General features: G+C 35.3%; 1 protein-coding gene across 2 annotated transcripts in view; it reads right to left on the minus strand.

The window, feature by feature from the left end:
* Window positions 1-15,385: 15,385 nt before the first annotated feature.
* Window positions 15,386-25,346, minus strand: part of LOC121317242 (homeobox protein Meis1-like) — a 68,379-nt gene continuing 58,418 nt past the window's right edge. Inside the window, exons 10-13 of one of the 2 annotated variants that reach the window (XM_041252953.1) lie at window positions 21,653-21,711; window positions 20,398-20,487; window positions 19,996-20,091; window positions 16,911-16,999 (exon numbers count right to left, since the gene is read on the minus strand). In XM_041252953.1, coding sequence (XP_041108887.1) covers window positions 20,033-20,091; window positions 20,398-20,487; window positions 21,653-21,711 — 208 coding nt within the window. In that variant the 3' untranslated portion in view covers window positions 16,911-16,999; window positions 19,996-20,032. Of the gene's footprint in view, window positions 17,000-19,995; window positions 20,092-20,397; window positions 20,488-21,652; window positions 21,712-25,346 lie in introns of both variants that reach the window. The other variant, XM_041252951.1, reaches the window with a different exon arrangement.

Genomic DNA, 25,346 nt, shown 5'->3' on the forward strand with positions numbered 1-25,346 from the left:
GTTTGCCCTGACCCCACTGAAAATGCGGTTGCATAAATCTATGTCAGGGGCAGACCAATCAACGATATGATTGTCATTAGCCAGTATAGTGGCTGCTTTTGCAGATAATTATTTATAAGAGTTGAAGAACATGGTGCTCCCATATCTCATCTATAGTTCTACAACATAAAACATATATCGGTCCATCTCTTGGCGACGATGGGGGTATGCAGCACACAGAACGTCTCAATAAATGAAAAATGCGAGAACACTCGCAAAGGGACAGATTTTTAAGCAGGTGGGGATCATGGGATTTCAACGTGACTGATAAAGCGCTGCAATTAACTACTCCGTGATTAATGAATTCAGATGCAGTGATGAGAATGGTAACCAAGTTGGTATCTTTACCATCAATTTTTTGTCTGCGGATCAACGGGGAGAGCAAAATGTCTGATGGCTGCTGAAATGGATGCTGTAGCCAGGCTGTACTCTGGAACAGTGATGGATGGGACCAGGGGCGGGGCTAAAGCTGCCTGGGCTGAGGTGAGCAAGGGAGCCGCTGAAACAGAAGATGTGGTGGAGATTGGCACATGAGAGGTGGAAGGAGGAACTGCAATGGTGGTGGAGCAATTGTCTGAGCCATCTAGATGAAAGTTGATTGCAGAGAAAGCGTTTGCAAACGGCTGCATAAACTGCTTCATGTCGTTCATAATTTTTTAATGCAGCTCTGCCATAGTGTCTTCAACTGCAGGTATCTGCTGGGTTTCTGCTATACTTGCAGCATCTCTGAAGTGGTGATGTATGTGGTTGAAGCTGCTACTGAGCGAACAGGGGCAGGGTGGTGAGTGGAAAAAATGGACTTTGTTGAAACAGACGGTCAGAAATAATGCGGTCAGATCAGTTCCAGGTGTAATTTGGATTTCCTTATCAAATAATGCATTTAATAGTCTGGTGACGGGCCAGTCCTTTAAGAAAAGCTGAGCAGGGAAGGGATCCTGTCGGGTTTCCTTTTGGAACTGCATGTCTGGGAAAGCTCTGGGTCAGGGGCTGAAACAAAGGAACAAGATGATGCTGGAGGTATCGGGGTGTTCCATGAATCCTCGGGTTCGGAAGAAGACGAGGTAGTTAAATTCATGTTTGGTGACGGGTCCGGTCTTGGTTCGATAATCAGTTGGGTAGTCGTGCTGCAAGGTCAAAGCCAAATCGGGAAGTCGTGCAAAAGAAGGGGTCAAAGCCAGATCTGGTAGTCAAAGGTTGAGTTGTCGAAATTGGAATCAGGGAAGTCAGACAGGCAAGGTTTTATTCACGACAATCAAATTAATATTCTTTCTCTCTCTCTCTTTTTCTATTTTTTCATGGACTTATTTGTTAGAAATGTTGGCTAAATGTGGACTTACCAAGTTAAAAAAAAAAAAAAAAAAGATTTATAAACTTATTTTAAATGTTGAATTTGTGATACTCTTATTATTTAATTATTTATTTGTTGCATTTATATAGCACTTTTTATACAAAAGTATCGCTTATGTTAGCTAAACCTGAATCTTTTGTGGTTACATCTAGAAAAAAAATATGTGATTTACATTAACTCTGGAAAAAAACACGTTAACATATAAAGTTAAGCTCTAATATTTAAATATGTGGTGCAACAAAATGTATGCTAAGAAAAGGGGGTGTCATATAAAAAGTTTGCACACCACTGATCTAGAGAATAATAGAATAAAGATGTGTTCCAAGCATAATCAATATTAGGGGTACTTGATAATATTGATATACAGGCAACACGATAACTGATATTTGAACAACAATACCGGTATGTTTGGTTAAACTGATTCAGGGAAATGTCTACTGGAAAATGGCGGCTATTATCTCGCGAGATAATCACTTTCCACGAGAACTTGTAATGTGAGCTGTGCTAACACAAGAGATTTTGAGCTACTTAAATTCTTCATTTTCATTTAACCGTTCATTTCCTAATAAAAAAAAATATAAATGGCTGAGGGTCCCAAGTGGTGCATCTGCCCAGGGGAGGGTACTCCCCCTTGATCATTGCTGCCAGATTGGCTTTTCCAGCCAAATTTGGCTTGTTTTGAAAGCATCTAGCAGGTATATGTTGTCTTTGGTTTTTTTTTTTTTTTTTTTGGTGGCTATTTTTATCATGCATGTTTTTTTTCTATTCCTTTCGATTATGAGGTCATCACCAGCACAGAACTTCAATCACCACGATGCCCTGTAAGCATATCTCCCCCCTCCCCCCCAGTCAATAAAAGTACTAATTACACAAACACTCATCAGATTAAAAAAAACAAAACAAAACAGTGGTTCAGGGACTGTAAGTTGTGAGACAAAAACAAGCAAAGCAGATACATAAATAAATAGTTTATAACATTGCTTACCAGTATTTATTTATTTATTTAAAAAATGTGTAGCGCTTATTTATGCTTTTGTAATATATATTAAATCTTAAAAGCAAGGTCAGTCAATTATTCCAAAGCCCGGGTATCTGCACTGACCGATGTATAAACACTTTTAAACCTGCGTTTATATAAAATTGAAATAAATATATTGTCTATAATACAAATTTTAAAATTACATTTAAAATCAATGTTTTTAGAGAATTTTAAATAGCTTCCAAATCAGCACTGTTTTAGTAATTGGGAGCTAGTATCTTATTCATGCAAATACAGAATAAGATACATGACACACATTTTCCAAGAATTGCACCATACTATATTTTGTCAGCCTTTCATAGATTGAGATGGATATTTTGAACTTAAACTACCTGGACTTTTTTCATTGGTAATACCATTTTGTGTTTATTTATTTAAATATCTACCTACCTGCTGAGCTGTCAATGTACAAACTGAGGTACTTTAAAATCCCTAGTGGTTTTATATTTCTGAGCCTGAGATATACACTTCACACTTTTAGGACACATGCCTCTTTTGTAGATTTCTTGGAAGACAAGTTGATTTTCTGAATGAGACAGACCTAGCTATTTCAAGAGGTTACTATCCCTTTAAGTATTCACTAATTGCCTTTACAGGAATCGTTTACAGATCAGCACACCACCTCACCTTGCTGCAGGTTCATCTTCAGGTTGTCTGTTTGTCCTGCCTGCTGATATTTGTTCATTTTTTTATTAAATATTTTTCTTACCTTAGGCAGCACTGTTTTTGGCGCTACAAAGGATGTGGGCCAAATTATATTTATATTTTATGCTGTTGAAATTAAATTATGTCTAAACCTGTTTTATTTTGTGAGGGGATTCATTTTTTTTTTAAATTATGATACAGATCATTGAGTCACAAAAAAACCCCCAAAACACATATTAACTTACGTAATTACACATCAAAACTTAATTTAATTAGCAGAAGCCGTAGCAAGTTGTTACAACTTTAACACAGCACATTAAGGAATCCCTATGAGGGAATCTTAATAGAAACATTTAACGTTTAACAAATAATTACATTTCACTATCTTTGGAGATTAGAGAAATAACTATTGGTAGCTTCATATGATGCGTGCTATATGAAATATTAGAAAATGCATCAGTGATTTTCTTTAACCTGATTGGTCAATTTGAGGTTCCTATGGAAGGACCTCGGATGTTATTGTTCAAACTATGTTTAATATGTTCCAAATCAATCCGCAGGAAAAAATAAATTTAATCTTTTTTGGTGCTTGGTAAAAGAAAATCTCCATTCTAGTATACACCCTCTGAATGTTGTCTGTCAGTGTTGACTTAGTCAGCTTCCTTGCTGTCCTATGCATACAGTCTATCTATTTACATTTATATATCGTTTATTTCGATTATATAATAATATATATATATATATATATATATATATATTAATATATATATATATATATATATATATATATATATATGTATATATATTTTTTTTTAAAAATCAAGAAGTGTTTGCTGTCAGACGGCTTTGAATAAGCTTTATGAACGCACTGTGAACAAGTTACTGAACAAACAGCATGATCAATATTGACACATGTAAGCTACTAAGGTGTGTTTGAAGGTTTGTTAGCCAGGAATTCGAAGGTTTATCAGGTAACATTCAGCACTGTATTTTTTTTTCTTCTTTTCTCTGTTAACAGAAACCCTTTGACAATGTGTGAGTACTATAAATCACACATTAAATATCACATGCAAAAATGGTAGTTTGGATTTGTATAATGCATATTACGTAAACAAAAGTTGGGGAGGAGTGGGGAGGTACCTATAGCGGTTGTAGTGTGTCAGTAAAATATGTACCGAATACTTAGTGTACAAGGCAGTGTAAGACAAGTGCTATGGCAGAATATGTTTGAAATATAAAAAATGTACACTAACACTAATAATTTTGAAAACTGAGCACCACTGCCCCTCCCCCTCCAGCTCATGTTATCAAGAGACAAACCTTTAATGTCTTCATTCGGCTCAGGTCGTTTTGCAGGTCCGATTAAAGCGGATCGATTTATTTTAAATTGAATTCAAATGTTATCATTGAACACTTGCACAGGAACAATGTAAAATGCTATGTGTGTCTTGTGCAGTATCAAATATTTCCAAGAGCTAATTTGTTGAAAGTAGAAAGGGGATATTTATATTAGGCAGTCAAAATGCTTACAAGTTAAATTGTGGGCAGTAGAGTGAGCCAATTTTATATGAAGCGGGGAAGCAGAGTGGGGTATTTGCTAGAGCAGAGCGCGGAACGGACATTTCCAGCCCGCTCTTTTACAGCACTGAATAAGAACTGAGCACGGTTTTATTTTTCGTAAATACATGTTTGGCCATGGAGTTTGCAAAAAAACTTTTTAAAAAAGGTGACAAATACAAATGCAGTCACTTTACAGTATGTTCCATCATGCCTGTGCATGGTAACCATTCATTTTCCAGTTTCAAACCAAAATTAGGCACTTTTATGTTTTGCAGACTTCAGAATTGCATTTAGAAAAAAGCTTTTATATTCAGTGTGAATGGGGTTGCACTTTATAATTCAAATATGTATTCTCCCTATTGTTTAGCAGCCATATAAAAATGTAAGAAACATCATCATTGTGTCCATTTGTCTGAGGCTATTACATAGCCTATATTGTACTTATACAAACAAACCCAGTGTAAAGCTAATCTGATACACATCATATACAAAGTTTGAAATATGTGAATGCACCATACACAACACAGTAGGAACCTGTTAAAAACATATTAATTGCTTAACATATTAATTAAATTTCGTAACTTGTACTTTATTTTCAATTGATACATTTTTTTGGTGCCAATCAATAATAATGTGAAAGCATCTTCGAATTGTAACTTATCTGAACACTTTATGTACGCTTTTTTTTCTTTGCTGATTATAGCTGGGCATGAGGCTTGTTAAACTATATGCCTTTATGCCTTGTACCATACAAAAGACATCACATTTGAGTGATAATAATTATATCTCACTGTTATTAATGATTATTTTAATTAACATTCAAACATCTGTGAGAACATAGAACACAAAATGATGTAATATGGATCACAGACATAAAAAAAAAAGCTTCAGTCCCAGGCAGTAAAGTACAAAAGCATTAGCAAGTACATAATAAAGCATCCACTGAGGTTAATGGGTCAGTGGCTTTGTTAGTTTACCAGAAAGCCCAGCAGCTCATATATACAATAGCAGCTGAATTCTCTCTAAAAAAACAATGTTTTTTTTATTTTAATTTATTTTGTTTTGTTTTTTCCAAACCTGTTCATATATTCCTTCTACAGACCAGTAGTAGCATTGCATTCAATAGAACAAAACAATTTAGTTTAATAAAAAAAAAAGCGAATAACTTTTCTGTTCATTTTTTGTAGCGAGAGAAACAAACAGTATGGGCTCTATTCATCAAAGTGTCGGCGTTTAGAATTTTTTAAGAAATCTTTTCCGAACATTTCGTGTTTACACCTTTTCCGTAAATCATGAGTAATACATGGAAGTTCAATTTCTAAAAAAAAGACAGTCGGAACGTGCTTTCTGTCGGCTTTTCATGCATAAATTAAAATAGACGCTATCCACGGACCGCCCACGAGACAGAACAATCCGAAGAAAAAGGGAGCCAAGTCGATCCACAAATTGTGGGAGGAACGCAAACAACTACAAACCAACTTTGAAGAATGAATCAGCTGCAAGGGACAGCAACACATTAACATTTGCTGCAAGGTTAAATATATTATAATGGTGATGGTCACTGAATTATAAATACTAAGGATTTGCTGTTTGACTGTAGCCTGTTATTATATATTATAACTGTTATTACTGCTCCTATTTTATGTGTAAAGAGTTGCTATTTCTAAATAACTAGAATTTACTCATATGAAACTTGTGTGTTTATAACTATGGTATGCATACTATTGTAGTGAACCTTGGTTCCTGCAGGCAGGCGCCTCACACAGGGCGAGGCAATCCACACACAGGCAATGGTCGAGCGCAAACCCCGGGACCTCTCTCACTCCAGCATAGCACCGATACCGCTGTACAAAAGAGCCGGCACCTTTACAAGGAGCATATATTGTCAAGTATCAGCCCTGCTGCTGCCTTCCCCCATCCAGGCTACAGTCCGAGGAGTGCATGCTGGGGTACCTTCGTCCACTTTTAACACCAATGTAGCATTGTGTGTAAAATAAAGCAGACCACACAGGTAGGACGATTCAACCAGTTCTTTATATTAACAGGGTAACAAATACGCACCACTGTCTGCCGTGAACCACACAAAATAAAATAAAAATAATTGAACCTATCTCCTTGTCACTCTCACTCTGGCAACCTCTGGTTCTGTCTTACGCTCTGACTCACTCTGTCTGTCACTCCCTCACTTTCCAACTCTTCTCCTCGTGGTCAGACATACACTCCTATTTATCTCTTTCTCAACCTCACCCTCCATCCGCCCCCATCAATACCGGGTATGCCATTTTGACCCCCTCTCCTCTCCACATTCTGGGGGTGCAAATGCATGTCCAGGATTGGTGAACCCGGACAGACCCCTCCACTTGTTAGCTTGTGGCGTGGCACACCAAAACAGTACAACATGAAACAAACACAAAGGACAACAAACAGGACAGTCACCAAATCCTTTTTGCAGCACAAATGCCTGGGTCGTTACACAATTTTACCTGTGATGTGAAATACAAACATGTCATAATTACATATTTGTTTATGTAAGTCATGACTACTGTCACAGACAGCATAGTTATGTATTGTGTATTTATTTTATTTTGTAATGCTACAGAATTTGTGTAATGATCATGAACCATATAATATATATATCCATACAAGTATGGCAAGTTTCATGAGAATATTTGGTTTTTATTTTGATTTATTGTCAAGGTTAGGAAACCTAATTTAATAATTGTGCCTAGATGGCAGTAGTTTAAAAATGTATTTCATTTCTTTGGAAATTGTATATATTATTGATGTTTTTAACATGGGTGTTTTTCCCATTCAACTCGTAAAACTTTGTGTTTGTAACTTGCAAGGTATGAATAGTTGACAAACAAGGTTTTCAGTTCTAAGCATTATTCGACATTGCCACACTGTAATAAATAAAACTGTTAATGTTTATTTAAACCAATGATTATAGTTTTCAAGAGGTTTTCAGGAAAATAATGAAAGAATGCACCTTGGTTAATGAATATGAATCTGTATTCATGTAAGATATGAAAACCTATTTTAATATTGGCCATTTAATAAGGTAATATGGGAACATGCATTTTGGTTACGTTTTATGAACATTTAAACCTTAGGCATTGACATACAGCTATGGCCAAAAGTTTAGCACCCCCCTATAGAATTAACACCTTTTGCTTCAGTCAAATTGAACCTGCTGAATAATGTTACGTTAACATATTGAATTATATACCTCTTTGTGTTTTCCATATACGGACAAAAATGTAAAATTGTGACATTTCGAAATCTAACACTATTATGGCTTCTTTTGTGACATCATTTTGTAGTTTCTTTAATTACATGATAAATAAAATATATAAATGATGTTAATATTTTATTTATTTATTTGATTAATGTCTCAATCCTAAAATTCTAGGTGCTGCAAAACTTTTGGCCATACTGATAAAGCAAGAGTTGTAGTCGTTTGGCTTTCAAAGTCTCCCCTCAGTTCCTCACGCAGGTCGAGAAATGCAGTGTATCTAGTCTGAATCTTCTTTTCACCTCATCATTGGGCATGTTTAGAAAAGAAAGAATGTTGCATAGCAGCCTCATTTCCTAGGTCATATGCTGCCAGGGCTACAACTGCAAATGCATTTGCATTTTCATTTTCTGCCAATACAGCAGCCCTCGTCCATGTTTTGTCCACGTTAAGAACAGCCGAGACATGGTGTTAAACACCAACTTAAAAAGCTCATTCTTTACACCAAAAGTATATGAAGGATCGCTTCCCTTTTCCGACTTTTATAGTCAATGATATGCAAATGAGGAAAATGACGGTATTTTAGGATTTGTCGGTATTTTAGGATTTGTCGGTATGACGTGACGTATTTCAGTTGTCGGAAATGACAAAATAAGTATTTTATGAATCACAAACAGTTCTTAAACCGTTCATCATCTGTTCATAATAACAAATTTTGAAACCGACATTGTGACGAATAGAGCCCTAATTTAAACAGTTCTTGCCGGCTGCAGACATCCACATTTGAATTTCCTTCAGCTTCCCACATTGTACCTTTACCATCCTTTTTGTTTTTCTAAAATTCCAACCCCCAAATGAAAAAGGAAAGTTTCTAAAATTTAAAGATCATACTGTGCACATTTAAGACAGGTCAGACTTTTGAATTGGCCATAAAACTGAAATAAATTCATATGTAAATTGAGCCTGATTCATACATTGTATCCTGCAGACTCATGCCCCTGACGTGGTAGGAGTAGGGATGGTCTCTCCCAAGAGATAAGAGGCCGTGGGGCATTTGGTATTGTACAATAGCAGGAATCTGCTTGCGTGAGACTCAGGGACCTCTGCGCTAATTGAGAAAGAAATGCCTAGCCTTCATAAAATAACCAAATTAACTGAAAGCAAGCTTCTGTGCGCCTCTCTTCCTGTGTGTAGGCTGGTCCACCTGCATGCAGTTTTGTAAAATGTCCCACACAAACGGTGACCTCACAGGGCCCCAATTCTGTTGGGGCCTCTACGCTATAGTGTAATTTGCATATAAGTTAATTGTACCCTGTTAAAGTGTTTAGTGCAATAGTCTGTTCATGTTAATCAGTTGTAAGACCATTAAAGCTTATTGATGGGCACTCACTGTAAGTTATTATTATTATTATTATTATTATTATTATTATTATTATTATTATTATTATTATTAGTAAAACGTGACTGATAACCTCTTTAGAATGGCGATTGTTAAATAAAGCTTTGTTTTGCGGAAATCTACTGAAGTTGGAGCTGCTGCAATGCAAACTTGTATATCAATTACGTGTAAATAAACAACGTGTATTTTTATTTAAATTACAAAAACAAAACAAAACAAACAAAAAAAACATGATTACTGTTCTATATACTGTATTTTTAAACTACGTGTGAATGTTGTATTCCATTTATATGATTTACCTGTAGGATTTACAGTCAAATATTATCAAGTACTTTGGTAACGTTACCAATAAATTATGCAAATTAGTACCATTGGAGGTTTAACCTTACTTCGGTAATGTGTTCCAAACCTTTGAAGGTCAAAATGTGCCCTTCTTTGCTGCCCTCTAAGCTAGTAAATATTTATAAATACTAAAACTTTTTTACTTTCGCTAATACATTTTAGGACCTAACGGTGACTTAAATACTGAAACTTATAAATTAAATGTAAAGTTATCAGTACTTTTATTCTTTTACATATTTTAAAATTTTTAAGAGATAGAAAACACAAACAGTTCATGAACCATCTTCACTTTTCTTTACGAGACACCTAATCTGAATTACAGCTTCTTTTACGTACCGGTGTAGTGTTATAAAGTGGTATATCGTCACAACGTGGTATGCGTACCAAAACTCGACCCGTGTAATGTTAAACAGTGGTACGCTGTCACATTTAAAGTGGTACGCTGTGAGATTCGGTACAAATGCAATCAATCGCGGTGTATTGTGTTTTCCTATTGTCAAACAGAGGTACATTTAACATTAATTAACATTATTTTTTTGCAAACCATTAATTATACTTTTTTTTTTTGCAAACTTAAACTGGAAACAGAAAATCAGTTTCTTTAAAAAGAAAAAAAAAAAAAATTCCCGACGAGCAAGACAAAATGAGAAGTCCACCACAAAGTTGCACAAGTAAAAAAATGTACAAGACCCAATGTATTGCATATGGTAAATATTTGCATATTATTTTCTTAATTGTGGAAAAAATATACATTCAATTTAAAAAGATGAAAAAGACCAAAAACAGCATAACATACCAGATTTGAATGGGCACTTTTGTGCTTTCTATGCGGAAGTTGTTTAAAAGCATGCCACTTTTTACCTGAATACCTGAAAATAACATTACACCAGTAGTTTTGTAGTATTGGTTTATTATTTAGGCTATTGGAAACCGCATTACTCATTGAAAATTGAGGAAAATATTTGTATTCATTAGCAACAAAAATTGTTTGGCGTAAAATCACGAAAAAAAAACCCAAACAAAAACACTTTACATTTTTTTTTTAAACACATGCATATTCTAATAGCAATAGAACCCTCACAAGAGGGCTTTACTGTCTGCTAAGGCCCTTCTCGTTATGTTATGTTCACGGCACAAGGTGGGCCTTACCAGGTGGTGAGCTCTCTTCTTTGGGTTCTTTTGCTTAACTAATATAGCCCCTTCAAAATTACCATAAAATGACACCCAATGTTGCAGCACCTAGCAGCTTGTGGTGAACCCTGGTAAAAATGAAAAAAGACAGGGTCAGGGGATTGTTTTCTGGAATGCTAGCATGCTATCTGTATGTCTGTTGCTCTTGATGGTTTGAGTAATGGCATCTAGCAAGTTATAGCTCGCAAGTTGTTACAGAACATTGCCTTTTTTCACAGATTGAATTGTGCACTTTTTTGTACTTTTTTTTTTTTTAGCACACCTGTTGCAATGCATTGAGTATAGTGTGTCTGACAATTGTTTTAGGTTAAGCTGATACAAAATATCAGTAGGCCTAATGGTTTCTACTTGTATGTCATGGGGAAGTTGAGAGAAGGAGCACAGACCGTCCCCGTTACTTTTCAAACCTATCAATACAATCTGCAAAATGTTTTCTTTCTTGTCCAATTATTTCAAAATACATCTCGCTGCATTTGCTGAAATAGCAACATTTACCCCTTATTTTAAGCAATGAGAAAAGACCCAGGGCAAAAAAGTATTGCCATACTGTAATTTATTTTATTTTTTTTAGCAAAAGCTACAATAGGTCTATGAACCCCTTAAGGTGCACAAGGAATTGAGCACATGTTCAAATGGTTTCTTAAAATACATTCGAGAGTGACTCAAGTATCACAAGGACACTAACAATTTGGATGAGCAAATCCAACCTGCAGTACACTTTAAACCCTGTTTTTTGCACCTCATTACAAAAATAAGAAAGTTAGCAGCATTTTATTTGTGGGACACATATGTACCTTGTTTCTTAAAGGGTTAATTAACATGTAGAACTTTTATGCAGAAGAAAAACATTCCCACTGGGTAGACAGGCCTATGCCAAATAAGACTAATGACTTCACAAAATAAATACACATGATTATCATTATTCTTGGTGGTGGTGTTGTTTTTGTTGTTTTTGTTAATAATACTAATACAGTCAATCCTGTTTAATATGAACATTGTATTAGCCTACGTTAAAATGTCCCAGATGAAATATAATGTGACATTTCCTGGTTACCATCACTTCAGTTATTATCACTCAGTAATATCAATCGAACTTATCAGACATACAACAAGTTCATATCACTTTGAGACACGAAAGCATAGAGCACTTTACAAGTGAGTTTCTATTTAATGTTGTACAGTATTGAAAAGTGCATTTTTATATTTAATAAATACAGTATATATGTGCAGTAGTGTATTGAATGAAATAAAAAAAAAAAAACATTAGTGTTTTAACAATAAAGGAGAACACCTTTATTGTCTCTACTTTGTGTTTTGTTGAACTCCACATAAACGCTTAATTGACACCATTTCTGCTCAGTTCTTTTTTTTGTTTGTTTTTAAATGATGCCTTTAGTGAATGAATGATTTACAAAAATGAATGATTTACTGCAAATGTGTTGAGACAGTAATAGTTTAAATTCATGTGTAAGTGTGAAAAATGTAAATGTTGTTGAATTAGGGGAGATGGGGGTCCCAACGAACCAAAATCACCTGTTTTGTGTTGCATCGTTTGATGTGAATGCAGACTTCCAGTAAGCGATGCCGACGAGAGGCAAGCATAAGGGAGACGACAGATGGAACTGTTTAGAAATTGCAGAAAGTGATATACACATATGTCAATAAGTAAAACAAACATTCAAAAATGTAAACAACATATACAGAATATGGTAACACAAGAACTAAAAAGCTTTTTAAAAAAAAAAAAAAAAAAAAAAAAAGCAGCATGTTGGCAACGAAAGAAATGATGCCCACGTCCTTTTCACATTAAAATGTATTTTACCATCAGTTAGCTTTACTTTTCTGTCAGATACCATTGCTCTCTGTGTATTTATTAAATATGCTGTTAACTATAAGCAAAAACAATGATTATATATAATACATTTCAAAGAAAATCAAATTTATGGATTTATCTAAAATAAAAAGGTCTAATTCCAGACAGTTTTCCAGACCCCCTAAAGATGGCAGTCAAACATGGGATTTCTTCATGGCAGCAGGGTCTGTCTCCAGAGCTCTTAGCAGGGAATGACTGTGGAATTCAAAACTGTGAAGAACTTACTTGAAAATCAGGACTGGGAAAGTAAAAGGGTGGCATAATGATTTATAAGTTGTTTAGTTACCACTCATTGTAAACTAGATTTCAGTTTTTGATAGCAGATATGATTTAGTGTTTTGCCTCTATGAGATACAAAAAAACCCCAAAACTTTCAACTGGTTGCCAACAGACTTTCTCTCCCCTATTGCTTTGAATTTCGGGGTATCTAGGAAACGCCAAACAGCTTGAGAATACAGAATTTAAAACGTTCCTAACGGGGCCATTGACAAAGGGCAGAAGGCATGAGGGGGAACTAATCTTCCCATTTAAATGTTTGTGGCAATTTTATCTAAATTAAAGACGGATAATTCCCTATTTGTAGCCGGAATACTTTTTCTTAACCCACTTCTGCAAATTCCAACAGAATTCACTCATTTGTTGCTCATTACAGATACAATATAAATAGCCAATAACCAACGAAGTGTAGAATTTAAAGTTTATTTTGGATGTCATATTTATTGTAAACTTTATATCGCTGGCTGAGGGCAAGAAAATGCAACATTCATCAAAATAATGAAGTATCTGACAAACAATATATATAACCTAAAAAATGTTGCATTAGCTGCAATGTTCTTGCACCAGGCCAGTGATATGTAGGCCTACAGCAACAAATGTTTCTTTGTTTTAGCATAGAGGAAACTGCACAAACGCACAATGACACATTAGTATTAAACCAGGTTTTATGCTTTACAAAATACACGACCCGACCTGCAATTAAGAAGGGTATAATGTTTGTGTTTTTACTTAACTATTGTCATGAAGATCATGCCTTGGTAAGAAATACATTTTTATTGAGATGTAATATCTGATTACACCATGTAACAAATATAATATATATATATATATATATATATATATATATATATATATATATATATATATATATATATATATATATATATTGTTCCTGGGTAGTAAGTGTTATTTCCTAATTGCTTATGCCTCAAAAGTATAGAAAATGGTTATTATTCCCCACAAACTTTGCTTTTGTGACCAGGACAGTGATATTTCAAAATATCACTATTTCCAATGGGAAAACGGGCAAATGTGTGTCTTTTCGTTCACATAAAGTTAGAAAAAAACAACATATGAATCCAAATTAACATGTATTTATACTAAAGTAATACAAAAATAACTACAAAAGATTTAGAAGATTTAGTTTTTCGAAATTTACGATTATACTGTATTTACTTTTGTAGTCATTTTTGTATTTTGAAATATCACTGTCCTGGTCACAAAAGCAAAGTTTGTGGGGAATAATAGCCATTTTCTATACTTTTGAGGCATAAGCAATTAGGAAATAACACTTACTACCCAGGAACAAAAATTGTGTTACATAGTGTTATTCATTATTTGCCATTTCTCTATGCAGGAAAATGTAGAAAACAGCATGTTTCCAAGTTAAAGAGAGGCCAACAAAATTTCAAAAACCGAACAGTAGACTTGTTGATAAAATACTCAATTATTAAAAAATTGTGGTGGAGGGGCAAATGACAAAGAAGAATAAAAAAAAAACCCACCTCCAGTTATTACTGTTTCTCTACTTCCATTTTATGTGGTTGAATTATTGGGAGTTTTGCAGGGTGTTGATACCACCATGCATGCATGTTCATCAGTAACTATAAATAGGCAGGCTGTACAAACCCCAGATCCCCACAAAACTCCTCCTCCTTCTCCTACATATCGAGAGGCCCATCTGGGAGAACTAACAATCAAGTCCCTCAATGCCCTACCTCTTTTCACTCCCAAGAGCAATTGCTACAATGACGTTAAACACACCACTTTTTGCACTAGACTAGAGGAACACAGGTCACCAAACGTGTTTTGCTTAATGTGCTGGACAACTTTTATTGCCCATGATATGTCTTCTTAAAGTGAAATAATCTGCATGTGGGTATTTAAAAAATACTCCCACAATTATTTTATTCTACTGAATATGTGATTAAATAATGATTTAATTAATGTTTAAACCATGTGTATTTGATAAACAAAACAAATAAAAAAAAAACCTGTATATACATGTATGTACAGTACATATAAAAATTTTTTTTTTAAAAATTCCAAATGCTTGCTCCATATTTCTACAACCTCTGGAAGAAATTTAAAATTAGACGCCATAAATTTTAACCCTAAAGGACAAACAACAAGAATGTTGCACTGTGTAGTATGCTGTAGAGGCGCAATAGCAGCGATTCAGTTAGCGATTAAATGAAAATTTGCTAAAATGAATGGCACACAAATAAAACGGTTGTACATTAACCTTGTTTAACCAATCTTGTACTAAGAAAAAAAAAAAGAAACCCCAATATAACATATATTCACTTTTTGATAACTTCTTAAATGTCAGTTGACCTAATCAAATGTATGATAACTAACACATTTGATTCTGTCACAAATGTCACTGTAATCCCCTTCAAAACTGTACAAATGAAGGCATTTCTCAACAAGAGCAATCAGCATGACAAAAATATTTTTTTTAATTTTATGTTCAGGTTTCATTACCGCACAGTTAAACTACTACATCTGGCCTCTTTTGTTATTATACAGTCCAAACTGCTTTAATCAGAAAACTAAGACTCAGTGTGCGAAGATCATTATTAATTGTTATTAAATCCTTGGTTTCTTCATCGAAAAGCTATCCACAAGCATTTTTTAAACCACAACAAAGTTATAGGCTCTGTCCCATTTAGTGAATTCTTTATGCATGCCATACCAAACTGCTATGTTTACTAAATAAGCTGCAATAATACAGTTAATTATTTCCAGTCCTTTTTGCACATTTTTTTTTTTTTTATTATTATTTATTTACAATGTATACATAAACTCTCCAAGATGGGACCATGGAAAGAAAACACACATGACTGATGTCCTGCTCAGAAATAAAGTGAACATAATCAAAAAGAAAATCTTTCTCAGTCCATATATTTATTATTATTATTATTATTATTATTATTATTATTATTATTATTATTATTATTATTATTATTATTGTATTTGGATTGCATCAGAAAACGCGATTGGTGGCTTCTTGTTGCACAGGGTTGCTACGGGGACATGAATGTTCTGATGTAACACCTTTTGGTTTCCATACTCCCTCCTAACAGTCTCCTTAAGACGCTGCCTGCAACAGCTGATTAATCATGGCCGAATCTTAGACATGCAAATTCAAGCCCAAGGTGAGTCAGAGAGAGAGCATGGTTGAAATCCTGGGATGGGGTGAGTCTTCCACCTGACATAGTTATTTTAATGCTCTAAAACACCTGCAATAAGCAATTTTATGTAATTTGCAGGTTAACTGGAAGGCTTTTTTAAATTACATATTTATACTTTTTTTTTTAATGCAAGGAGGCTTCGTCATGGAAGGAGGAGGTTATGGTCTATGGAAACAAAGGAGGTTATGGTCTATGGAAACAAAACACACACACACATAGTGTGGAAAAAAGTTCACATCATTAAAAAAAAAAATCTATAAGAAACAACATTATATGCAGAACAGTACGATAGCATTTACAATAGTTAATTCTTGGCTCACTAAAAAGTCCAATGTAAATTGTACAACAGTACTCAACATGTCCCCCAGGAGTCATATGTATTATATGTTTTCATTTGTTTTCTATGGTGTTTCCTGTTGGTAGGGTCCCAGTAAATACAAATATGGGCTTTTCCTTGGTCCAAAGTTGATGCCAAGAACAGAGCTCCTTAGTCACTGTATTAAGTCTACATACGAAAGCTATCTTTGCTGCAGACGCTTGTTTTAAAAAAAAAAAAATAAAATCCTTTAAGCTACTGGGCATGAATGTCCATGACTTGTCCACCCATTGTTGGTTCTCCTGGGTTAAGCATTGTGGGGCTAGATGCTGACATTGGCATTCCAGGGTGAGGTGGTCCACCATGCATCATCATTGCTGGGTGATGGGGGTGTCCAGGAATGTAGGAATGCATGGGAGGCCCATGGTGCAGCTGAGCAGAACGTGGGGGCATGTGGGGAGGGTTGTAGCTTGGCTGTCCCATACTCATGCCCATCAGACCACTGTGAGACACATAGTCACCTGGCATGCCTTGTAGCCCTATAAGAAAATATATATGAAACATTGGTTAGGTGTTGGTAAAATACACTCTTAAGAAAGCCCATGAAAACATTTCATGTTTTAGAGAAAGGTGACTATCATAAGTCCAATAAATCACACCTGCCTTTTCTTAAGAGATGTACAGAACATAAAGACTAGACTTTTCTGACTGCTAGAAAAACAAAAGGTTGAATACCCTCCTCAATTCTAACCCTAACAGTTTCTACATCTATTGCAGCCTACAGATATAACCTCCACGTGGAACCATCTGTGTCTATACAATGCACCAGCTGAAGTAAGTGATATGTAGAAATGTCCTTGATTATTAATTGTGCAACTACAATATATTGCGACTAGAAATCCCAAAAGAATTTAAGGGTAAACAAATCAAACTTGATTTTAGCCACACTGTTCAAACATTTTGCCTAGCTTTACTTTTCTTGTATAATACATACAGAAACAGATAAGCAGTTCTCATTATTATCATAAGAAAGGTGTGTATTTATATCAATTTTATTATTTATAAAAATAGATTTTATATTATTGAATACAAACTGTTCTTACAAACAGCCCAATGCGTTTGTAATATATTCCTTTAAAGAAGAAACAACATTGAAAAACATTGTATCTATTGATCCAAACAGCAGGTCTAAATACTGCCACTGTTTACTTAATGAAAATAGTGATCTTTGTGTTGCAAGGTTATGAAAAACAGTATAATTTAACAGTGCACACAAGTCTCTTTAGTGTATTAAAACGTAACCTTTATCAGTAAGGTATCTCACAACAGCCTTCCTTCTGTTTTCATACTATGCATCACGCTAAGAGGAATCTTAAAATGACATGCTTGTAAATACAAATGTATGACAGTTAAAACAATGCAGTCATTTATAACATTGTCAGATCAGTATAAATATGATACATTTTATTTGATGTGATTTATTTTAAAGGAATAGCCATGAATTAAATAAATGTCTGGAACACACCTTAAATACACCCAAGTGGCTTTTCATCTGAATCAATTGCTGAGTGCTTTCAATCTCTCTCTCTCTCTCTCTCTCTCTCTCTCTCTCTCTCTCTCTCTCTCTCTCTCTCTCTCTCTCTCTCTCTCTCTCTCTCTTTCTTTTTCTCTGTGCTAAGCAAAGTCAACTAGCACACTGTGTTTGTGCTTAGAATGCGTGACCAAAACACCAGTCATCATTTGAGACAAGAAAAATAGATATTGACCCCATAAAAGAAACAAACTTGTGCTTAATAACTGGAGGGTTGATTTCTTTAACAAAGGCCTCCAATAGTGCCAAGGAGAACTGCAGTCACTAAGCATGCTTACTAAACCATACCTAAGGCCTTTTGGAAACGGGGGAAAAAATCAATATGTTCAAAATTAATTATTTTGCTGTGATCACTATTGTATGAAAATTAAAATTAAAATGGTCTCTTTTTTTTTTTTTTAAAGAAAGAAAGAAAACAAATGTAGTCATAAAACAATAATCCTCCCTGCTTTCTGTCTTCTGCATGGATTGCTATGGTTTATAGGAACTGACAGGTGTATTGTTTCTGAGCACTATAAGCTCCATAATCATCAAAGGTAGAAAGCATAGCGCTCTTGTTAAGTAGGTTTAATTGGCTTTGGTTTTAAGTAATGCTGCACTGTGACTGCTAAAAACACCTTCAATTCAGGTCTCGGGGCTCCTCAGCAAATAGCTGCTTAATCTAGCCTAAAGGAACATTTCTGAACTAATGAAAATTGCTTATAAAATATAATGTACCCTCAGCCCCTTAATCAAATAAGATGATAACATTTTTTGTAATAACCTATTAATTTAATTGGTCATGAAGCATATAACACATCACTTATATTTAATTGACCTAGAAACAAAAGGAACAATATTTAAATTAGCCAGGCAATGAAGTTTCCATGATGAAGCATAAGGATCATGCATTCCCTAGCTTGGTGAGATTTCTGTCATTCTGATCTTTGATTCCAAATACAGTCCAATCATAGAACTCAGTGAACAAATTAATACTGTTAAAGCATTTTAAAAGACAACAATGATTCTGAAGTAAGAGCTGTTGAAAATAGACAATAACTTGCAGTCTTTTTTATATGGAATACTTGGCATGGCGTTTTGATTCTATTGGGCTTTGAAATCATAATATGGATTTCATATGGATAAAAAATGCATATTTTCACTTGAGGGGCAGTAGAAAAATGGATATTCTCGCAGAGCTTGCTTCACTAGGCCTTCCACTGTACTAATTATCTCTATTTTTGTATACCGAATAAGTCAAATCCATTTGTCACGCTGCTAGTGATGGCATACTTAATTTGGATATAGTCTATTAGTCTGGGCTAAGCTCCCTACCCTGCTGCACACACCTCTATTTTGCATTTGTTTTTTTCTCCCCTTTGCCATAAGTATTCCTATTATGATGGATGGACAAAATAGGAATAAAGTAAAGATCTGTAGGCCCATTCAGTACATTTCAAATTATGCCAGATACGTTTGCATGTATGGTGCTGTTTATTTTGCCTATAAACAGACTCCGTTTGCCTTTTTGCTGGTGTCTCCTAGGTTAGTGTATTAATGTAACTCATGCATCAACTGTGGTAAGACAGATTTATGACACTTTGGGGACATGCTCTTTCCTCTCCTTGCACTGCTGCAGACTGCTTACATTTTGCCAATCAGTCTGTTGCTATAGTAACCCCCTCCCCACTGCTGCTTGTTTTGTCATGTGGTCAGTAATATGCAATAGTAAAACACAGAGTAAGTGTACTTGACAATGGCTCTAAACATCAGAGCTTAAACAATGTTCTCACCTGAAGAAAAAATAGGAAAAATGGAAAACAAGAAAGAGGGAACAAGCATGAAGCCATGGGCGGGAAGAACATAAATAAATGACACCAAAAACCAAAATAAAAGATGAACCCTTGGTAGTAGTTGTAGTTGCAGTAATAATAACAGTGTATCAAAGACCCTGTTTGTACTTACTTCCCCCTTGCTTTGCGTTTGGTTAACTAGATGAAGGTTACATGTAGTGCCATTGCCCCTCCATGCCCATATTCATGCCCATTCCACTCATAGGTCCTAAAAGGGAGATACAAATTCAAGAAGATGCCAGAAGATGAGCAAACAGACAGAAGCCAAACAAGCCAAAAAGACCCACTTTAAGAAAAAAAAAAGTGAAGGAGATACAGGACGTAAACCTCTGTATATCCTCAGAACATTAGGCCAGGTAGGTTAGCCCTCCAAAATTACCTGGTGCATAGAAGACAGGCAAGGCAAGACAGTAAGTGCAGTGCAAGATTAAGCGAAATACCTGTGTGGGTGAAGACACAGCCCTATGCAGTAAGATTAAGGGGGCAGTGGATTATAAATAAGATGTGGTCATACCAGGTGGTCTAATTCCCATGTGCTGCTGGCCATCCATGACAAAACCTCCCATCGGCTGTCCGTCTGGATTGTAGGGTGCTCCTTGACTTACTGGAATAGGGAATGGGACAATGGTTAGACGATTGCCTCATTAAAATTCAACATCAATTAATCTTTTAAGAAAAAGAATGGCTAGAGCATAACCCTCAACTACTAATGTAAAATACTGTTACATTATTATATTCCATAACGTTCAGTTGTAGACTCTGAGGTAAAACCATGAGAAACAGTATCAAGCGGACAAAGTCTTTATCTCTGTTTGTCTTATCACATGCCCCATACAGTGAATTATCCCGTATGAAAACGAATATAACATTCTTTAATACTGACAATAAATAAATAAATACATTATACAATTATCCTATTAATTACATTACCACTACACAGATTAATGCAGTCTATAATAATGTAGCCGTATACTATAGTATTTTTTTTTTTTTCATCTATGCTGTTTACCCATGAAAACAACTAGTCATGCTAAAATTTCCCTTAAGGCAACAAGCTTAATGAAGAACAGAATCTGATTTATATGTGCATCATGTGATTGCAAAAAAGGTCATTAAAACAGCATCATGTTATTGCTTACAAGTTGCAAACAGTTATAGGTCCCAAATACCCAGTCATCACATTAGTATAAAACCAGTATGTTCACAAACCCAAAAATTTCAGCAAGAAAAAATTCAAACATTACTTACTTGCAATCCAGGTTTTAGCCATCCATTTAAAAAAAAAAAAAAACTAACTTCAGAAATAAGCTGCTTTGGGTTATTGAAGCACAAAAGCTCTACCTCAGTGAATGCCTTTGATCTTTACTGACTCCCAAAAGCAACGCTGACCCCTTTGCCCTTATGACAGGTAATAAAGTTTACAGCAGTTCCACACCAAGCCATGCACCAGGGAGTGGTCATAGTAGCAGAGAGTAAAAGCTGGGAAGGAAAACTCATAAAAGTCGCATTAATGTTTTTTTTTTTTTTTTAATAATAAAACAAATAGCTCAGCTTAGCTGAGTTTAAATGTAGTTATTGGTTCTTTATTTATAACACTTTCCTCAAAAAGTTAAAATGATTAGTGTTGTTATTAATTTATTTTATTTTAGTTGTCAGTCACTCCCAGCATCCATTGGCAGTGTATTTACCAGGTAAAGGACCTCCCGGTAAATGGCTTGAGGATGGTTTTCGCCTGCGAGACTTGAATACAGTTACAATTGGGGACTTGCCTGCTCGATTGGACTGGTCTATCATGGGCTGAACTATTCTTCTTCTTGCATTAATGAACCTGAAAAAATGGAAAAACAAAAGAAAATCCTATCATATATTATACATGCTTTTGGCTTAGTCTTTTCTAGGTTTTTCTCTCCTCCCCCTAAAACTCCACCGCCTTCATCTTATTACCATCAGGCCATTCTGTTCTTGCTCAGTCTAAAAACCTCTAAAACAATTCTGCAACCTCTCATGACCTTTTGGTAGTGCAAGCTCAGGGTTTCTGACTTGATTTATGTCCTCCCGCTTTTACCACAGTTGGATATTTCCAATTCGTCTTTTGAACGGGGCATTTGTAGACTTTTCAGGAAACAATAGCCACGCTACTCTTTTCAGGCTAAAGAGTGGGGGAAGGTGGGGGCAGAGGGGGAAATGGTACGGAAGGACAAAGAAAGATGTTCATATGGGCATCTGCTGGCTCACCTAATTAGTGAAGTATTTATCTTTTGTCTAGTGTTTACATTACAGTTATACCAACCCTCTTCTTTACCCCTTTCTTTACAATGCTTTTTTCCATTTTAATGCCCACTGTTACAAAAACAAAAATGGACCGTGATGGCAGTACACCATCAAATGAGGGAATGTCTGGAGTTTTATTACCAGAGCAAAGCATTCCTTTTATTGCTTTCTCGGTTTTTGACTCTATGTAAGTCTGAGGTCAACCGGAGGTCAGCACTGTATAGCTCATGACCTCTGCAGTTTGGATTTTATCGTAGAACCAGCCAGGCCTACAAAATGGAATCAAAAATCTTTTTGGGGAGTGTTTAACATATCTGAAACCAGATGCACCACTGAAAACAAAGGACACGTTATGCACAATAAAAAAGGCTTTGGAGATATATAGGGTTGCACTCTGTTCTTTGGGTCAAGCATACACCACATAACTGAGCGTTCAGAAGTGGTCAAAGGGAGTAGAAACCCATGCAATAAACTAAAGCTACATCCTCTATGAGGGTAAAACTTCACCTTTGCCTGACCTTTCTCACTCAAGGATCATGTTTATGCTCTGTTCAGTTTCTTTGTCTCTTTGACACAATGAGCATAACTATTCCACAGACTTGACAACAGGGGACTATTAAATATATGAAAAAGTTCTTCAATGAAAATAAAAAAAGAATAATAAAAAAAGAATAAAGACAATTTCAAGGAAATAATAAACAAATAATTGCCTCATTTCTCTTTTTTAGCCACTATTGTTTAAAATGCATTGTTACTCTTCACAATTTATTAAAGCACTGTCCGATTCTTAACTGTGGAAATGACTGCAATCTTGCTTGCCGAGCTGGGCGGTTAATGCTCCATCCACATTACACGCACAGGTGTACCACAAACACCATGTGAATAGGCAATTAAAATGAAATCTGTTTTTTTTTTTTTCATTAACTGCCTTTGTTGCATGACCAATTAGGGAATAATTTAATAAATATCACTGGAAAGATCTGGATTGAAGATAACAAAGGTTACTTTCAATGTGCCTATCTAAATGCATATGAAGCATCTAATCTCGCAAGCACAGTTCATCAGTGCAAACTCACAATCCAGCCTCCCACATATGCAGAATATAAAGCACACACATATAAATGCACATATTCCCAAGACATACTGGGCTTTCCTACATTCCTCTCATAGCAGGATACCTTTGGAAGTAGAGGTTTCCTGCGGACTAAACACTTCTTTCTGTACCTGCAATTGTGGGGAATTTCCGGCAAACATCAATACTGTACTTCTACCCACTTCAATTCTAATTTTTCAATCATTTTCCAAACCAAAGATATATATATATATATATATATATATATATATATATATATATATATATATACACACACACACACACACACACACACACACACACACACACACCTTTTGTAGCTGTATTAAATGTAATGTGATCAGACTCTTAATTCTTCACTTAAAAAAAACCAACACTTTGGATAAACTACAGCCTCCCGGTACTTTAGGTCATATGGTCTGACTGCAGCTAGCCTACTGAAATGAATTAAAACTACTTTTCATCTATAGTGTGGTCTTTATACCATTTGCATACTCCATTCTGAAGTATAAAACATGAACACAAAATCTAAATCACCACCTTCAACCAAAGAAAGGGGAGACCAGTTATAACATTGCTAGTACAAATAAGTAAGAACATTGATTGTATAGCCTTCATTACCACTCCTTTAAGTTTGGCATTGACAACAAAATATTTAGACTCCAGGCATTTAAAATGTACAAAGCACAATAATAATATGAAGCAGTGCCCCATTTTGCCGCATTCGCCCAGTCATTTGAACTATGAAGAAAATGCAGTCAATCAAAGCTTTCAACGATAGTTAAGGCAAATCGGCTCCACCCAGTGACCAAGAGCACCCAAAAAGTCACTTTATACTGATCTGTTCTCAGCCTAGCCTATATGTTCTTAATTAATTAGGTATTCTACAATTCAGCCACACATTGCCATGCCTGTAGGAAAAATTAATAAACAAGAGCTTCTTCTCTCTGTTCAAAGTAATACAATTTCATTTTTGCTCCTCCCCCTACAGTGTCAATCTGAGGTCATCTCCTAAACCCTGTATCTGTTTAAATAAACTGGTCCAGCTGTTTGCTGCAAAATTTCCATTTACACCCCCCCCCCCCCCCCCCCCCCCCCCCCCACCACTCCCTGCTTCACCATTTTAATCAGCTCTGACTAAACGCTATGCATTGGAATGGGTAAGAATGGCCTGCAAGACTGTACTGTACATTGATACACCACATACACTGTTAACAACTACCATACAAGTCACAAAGCCTGTCTAGAGAAAGCCTAGAGTTTATGATTACAGCAACAGTTAGTGAAGTGTTTGTTAATTTTGGATGTTGTGGCCACATAGTTGCATAGCATTTTAAGTGGGTTAAAATTAAGAAGTAATTATGTTGCATATCCTGAAAGTAATTTAATAGTATTGAATGACATGCGGATACTTTAGTCACAAAACACAGTAACAGAGAGCTGTGTAAGACAACACATTTGGAACTGGTACCAAATTCTTTGCTGTATCCATACTGTTTGGCAATGATGATTTATTTAATAAAGACTCAAAAATCACTCTAACCTCCTTTTGTATGGTGTGTCCAATTTACAGAATTATTTCTGTTTGGTCTTTTACTGTACCACAAGTTTAAATGTTAAACAATCAGGAGGAAATCACAAGGGAGAAAAGCTGTTAATGTTTGGAGTAAGCTAAAAGACCATTACGAACTTTCAGTTTCATTTATTTAGTTGCTGTTGACACAGATTCCTTACAGTTACACCGTCTTTTAAAAGTGTCATGTGTTCATTAAAATTGTTAAGCTTTGCACAGCAGTTTTAAACAACATACCACATTTCAATGTATTCTCCTGTCTAAATATAGTTTAAATATATAAGCAAGTAAATGGCCTTGTCTTCCAGCACCTGTCCTATTCTTTTGTTACATCAAGATTGTTACCTCTCTGTCAGAATTGATCATAATCTACAGTTTACTCTAATCCCTAAACACAATATGGACGTCACCTTTAACATTTTCTTGTATATCTTGATAGCTAAAGAAAACAGTGAAATCAAAAGGGGATTTTGGTAAAAACAACAAAGGGTCACCCAAATCTCTCTGGCTGCATTATGAACTGTTT

The sequence above is a fragment of the Polyodon spathula genome, chromosome 6 (genome assembly GCF_017654505.1).
Source record: "Polyodon spathula isolate WHYD16114869_AA chromosome 6, ASM1765450v1, whole genome shotgun sequence".
Classification (NCBI taxonomy): Eukaryota; Metazoa; Chordata; class Actinopteri; order Acipenseriformes; family Polyodontidae; genus Polyodon; species Polyodon spathula.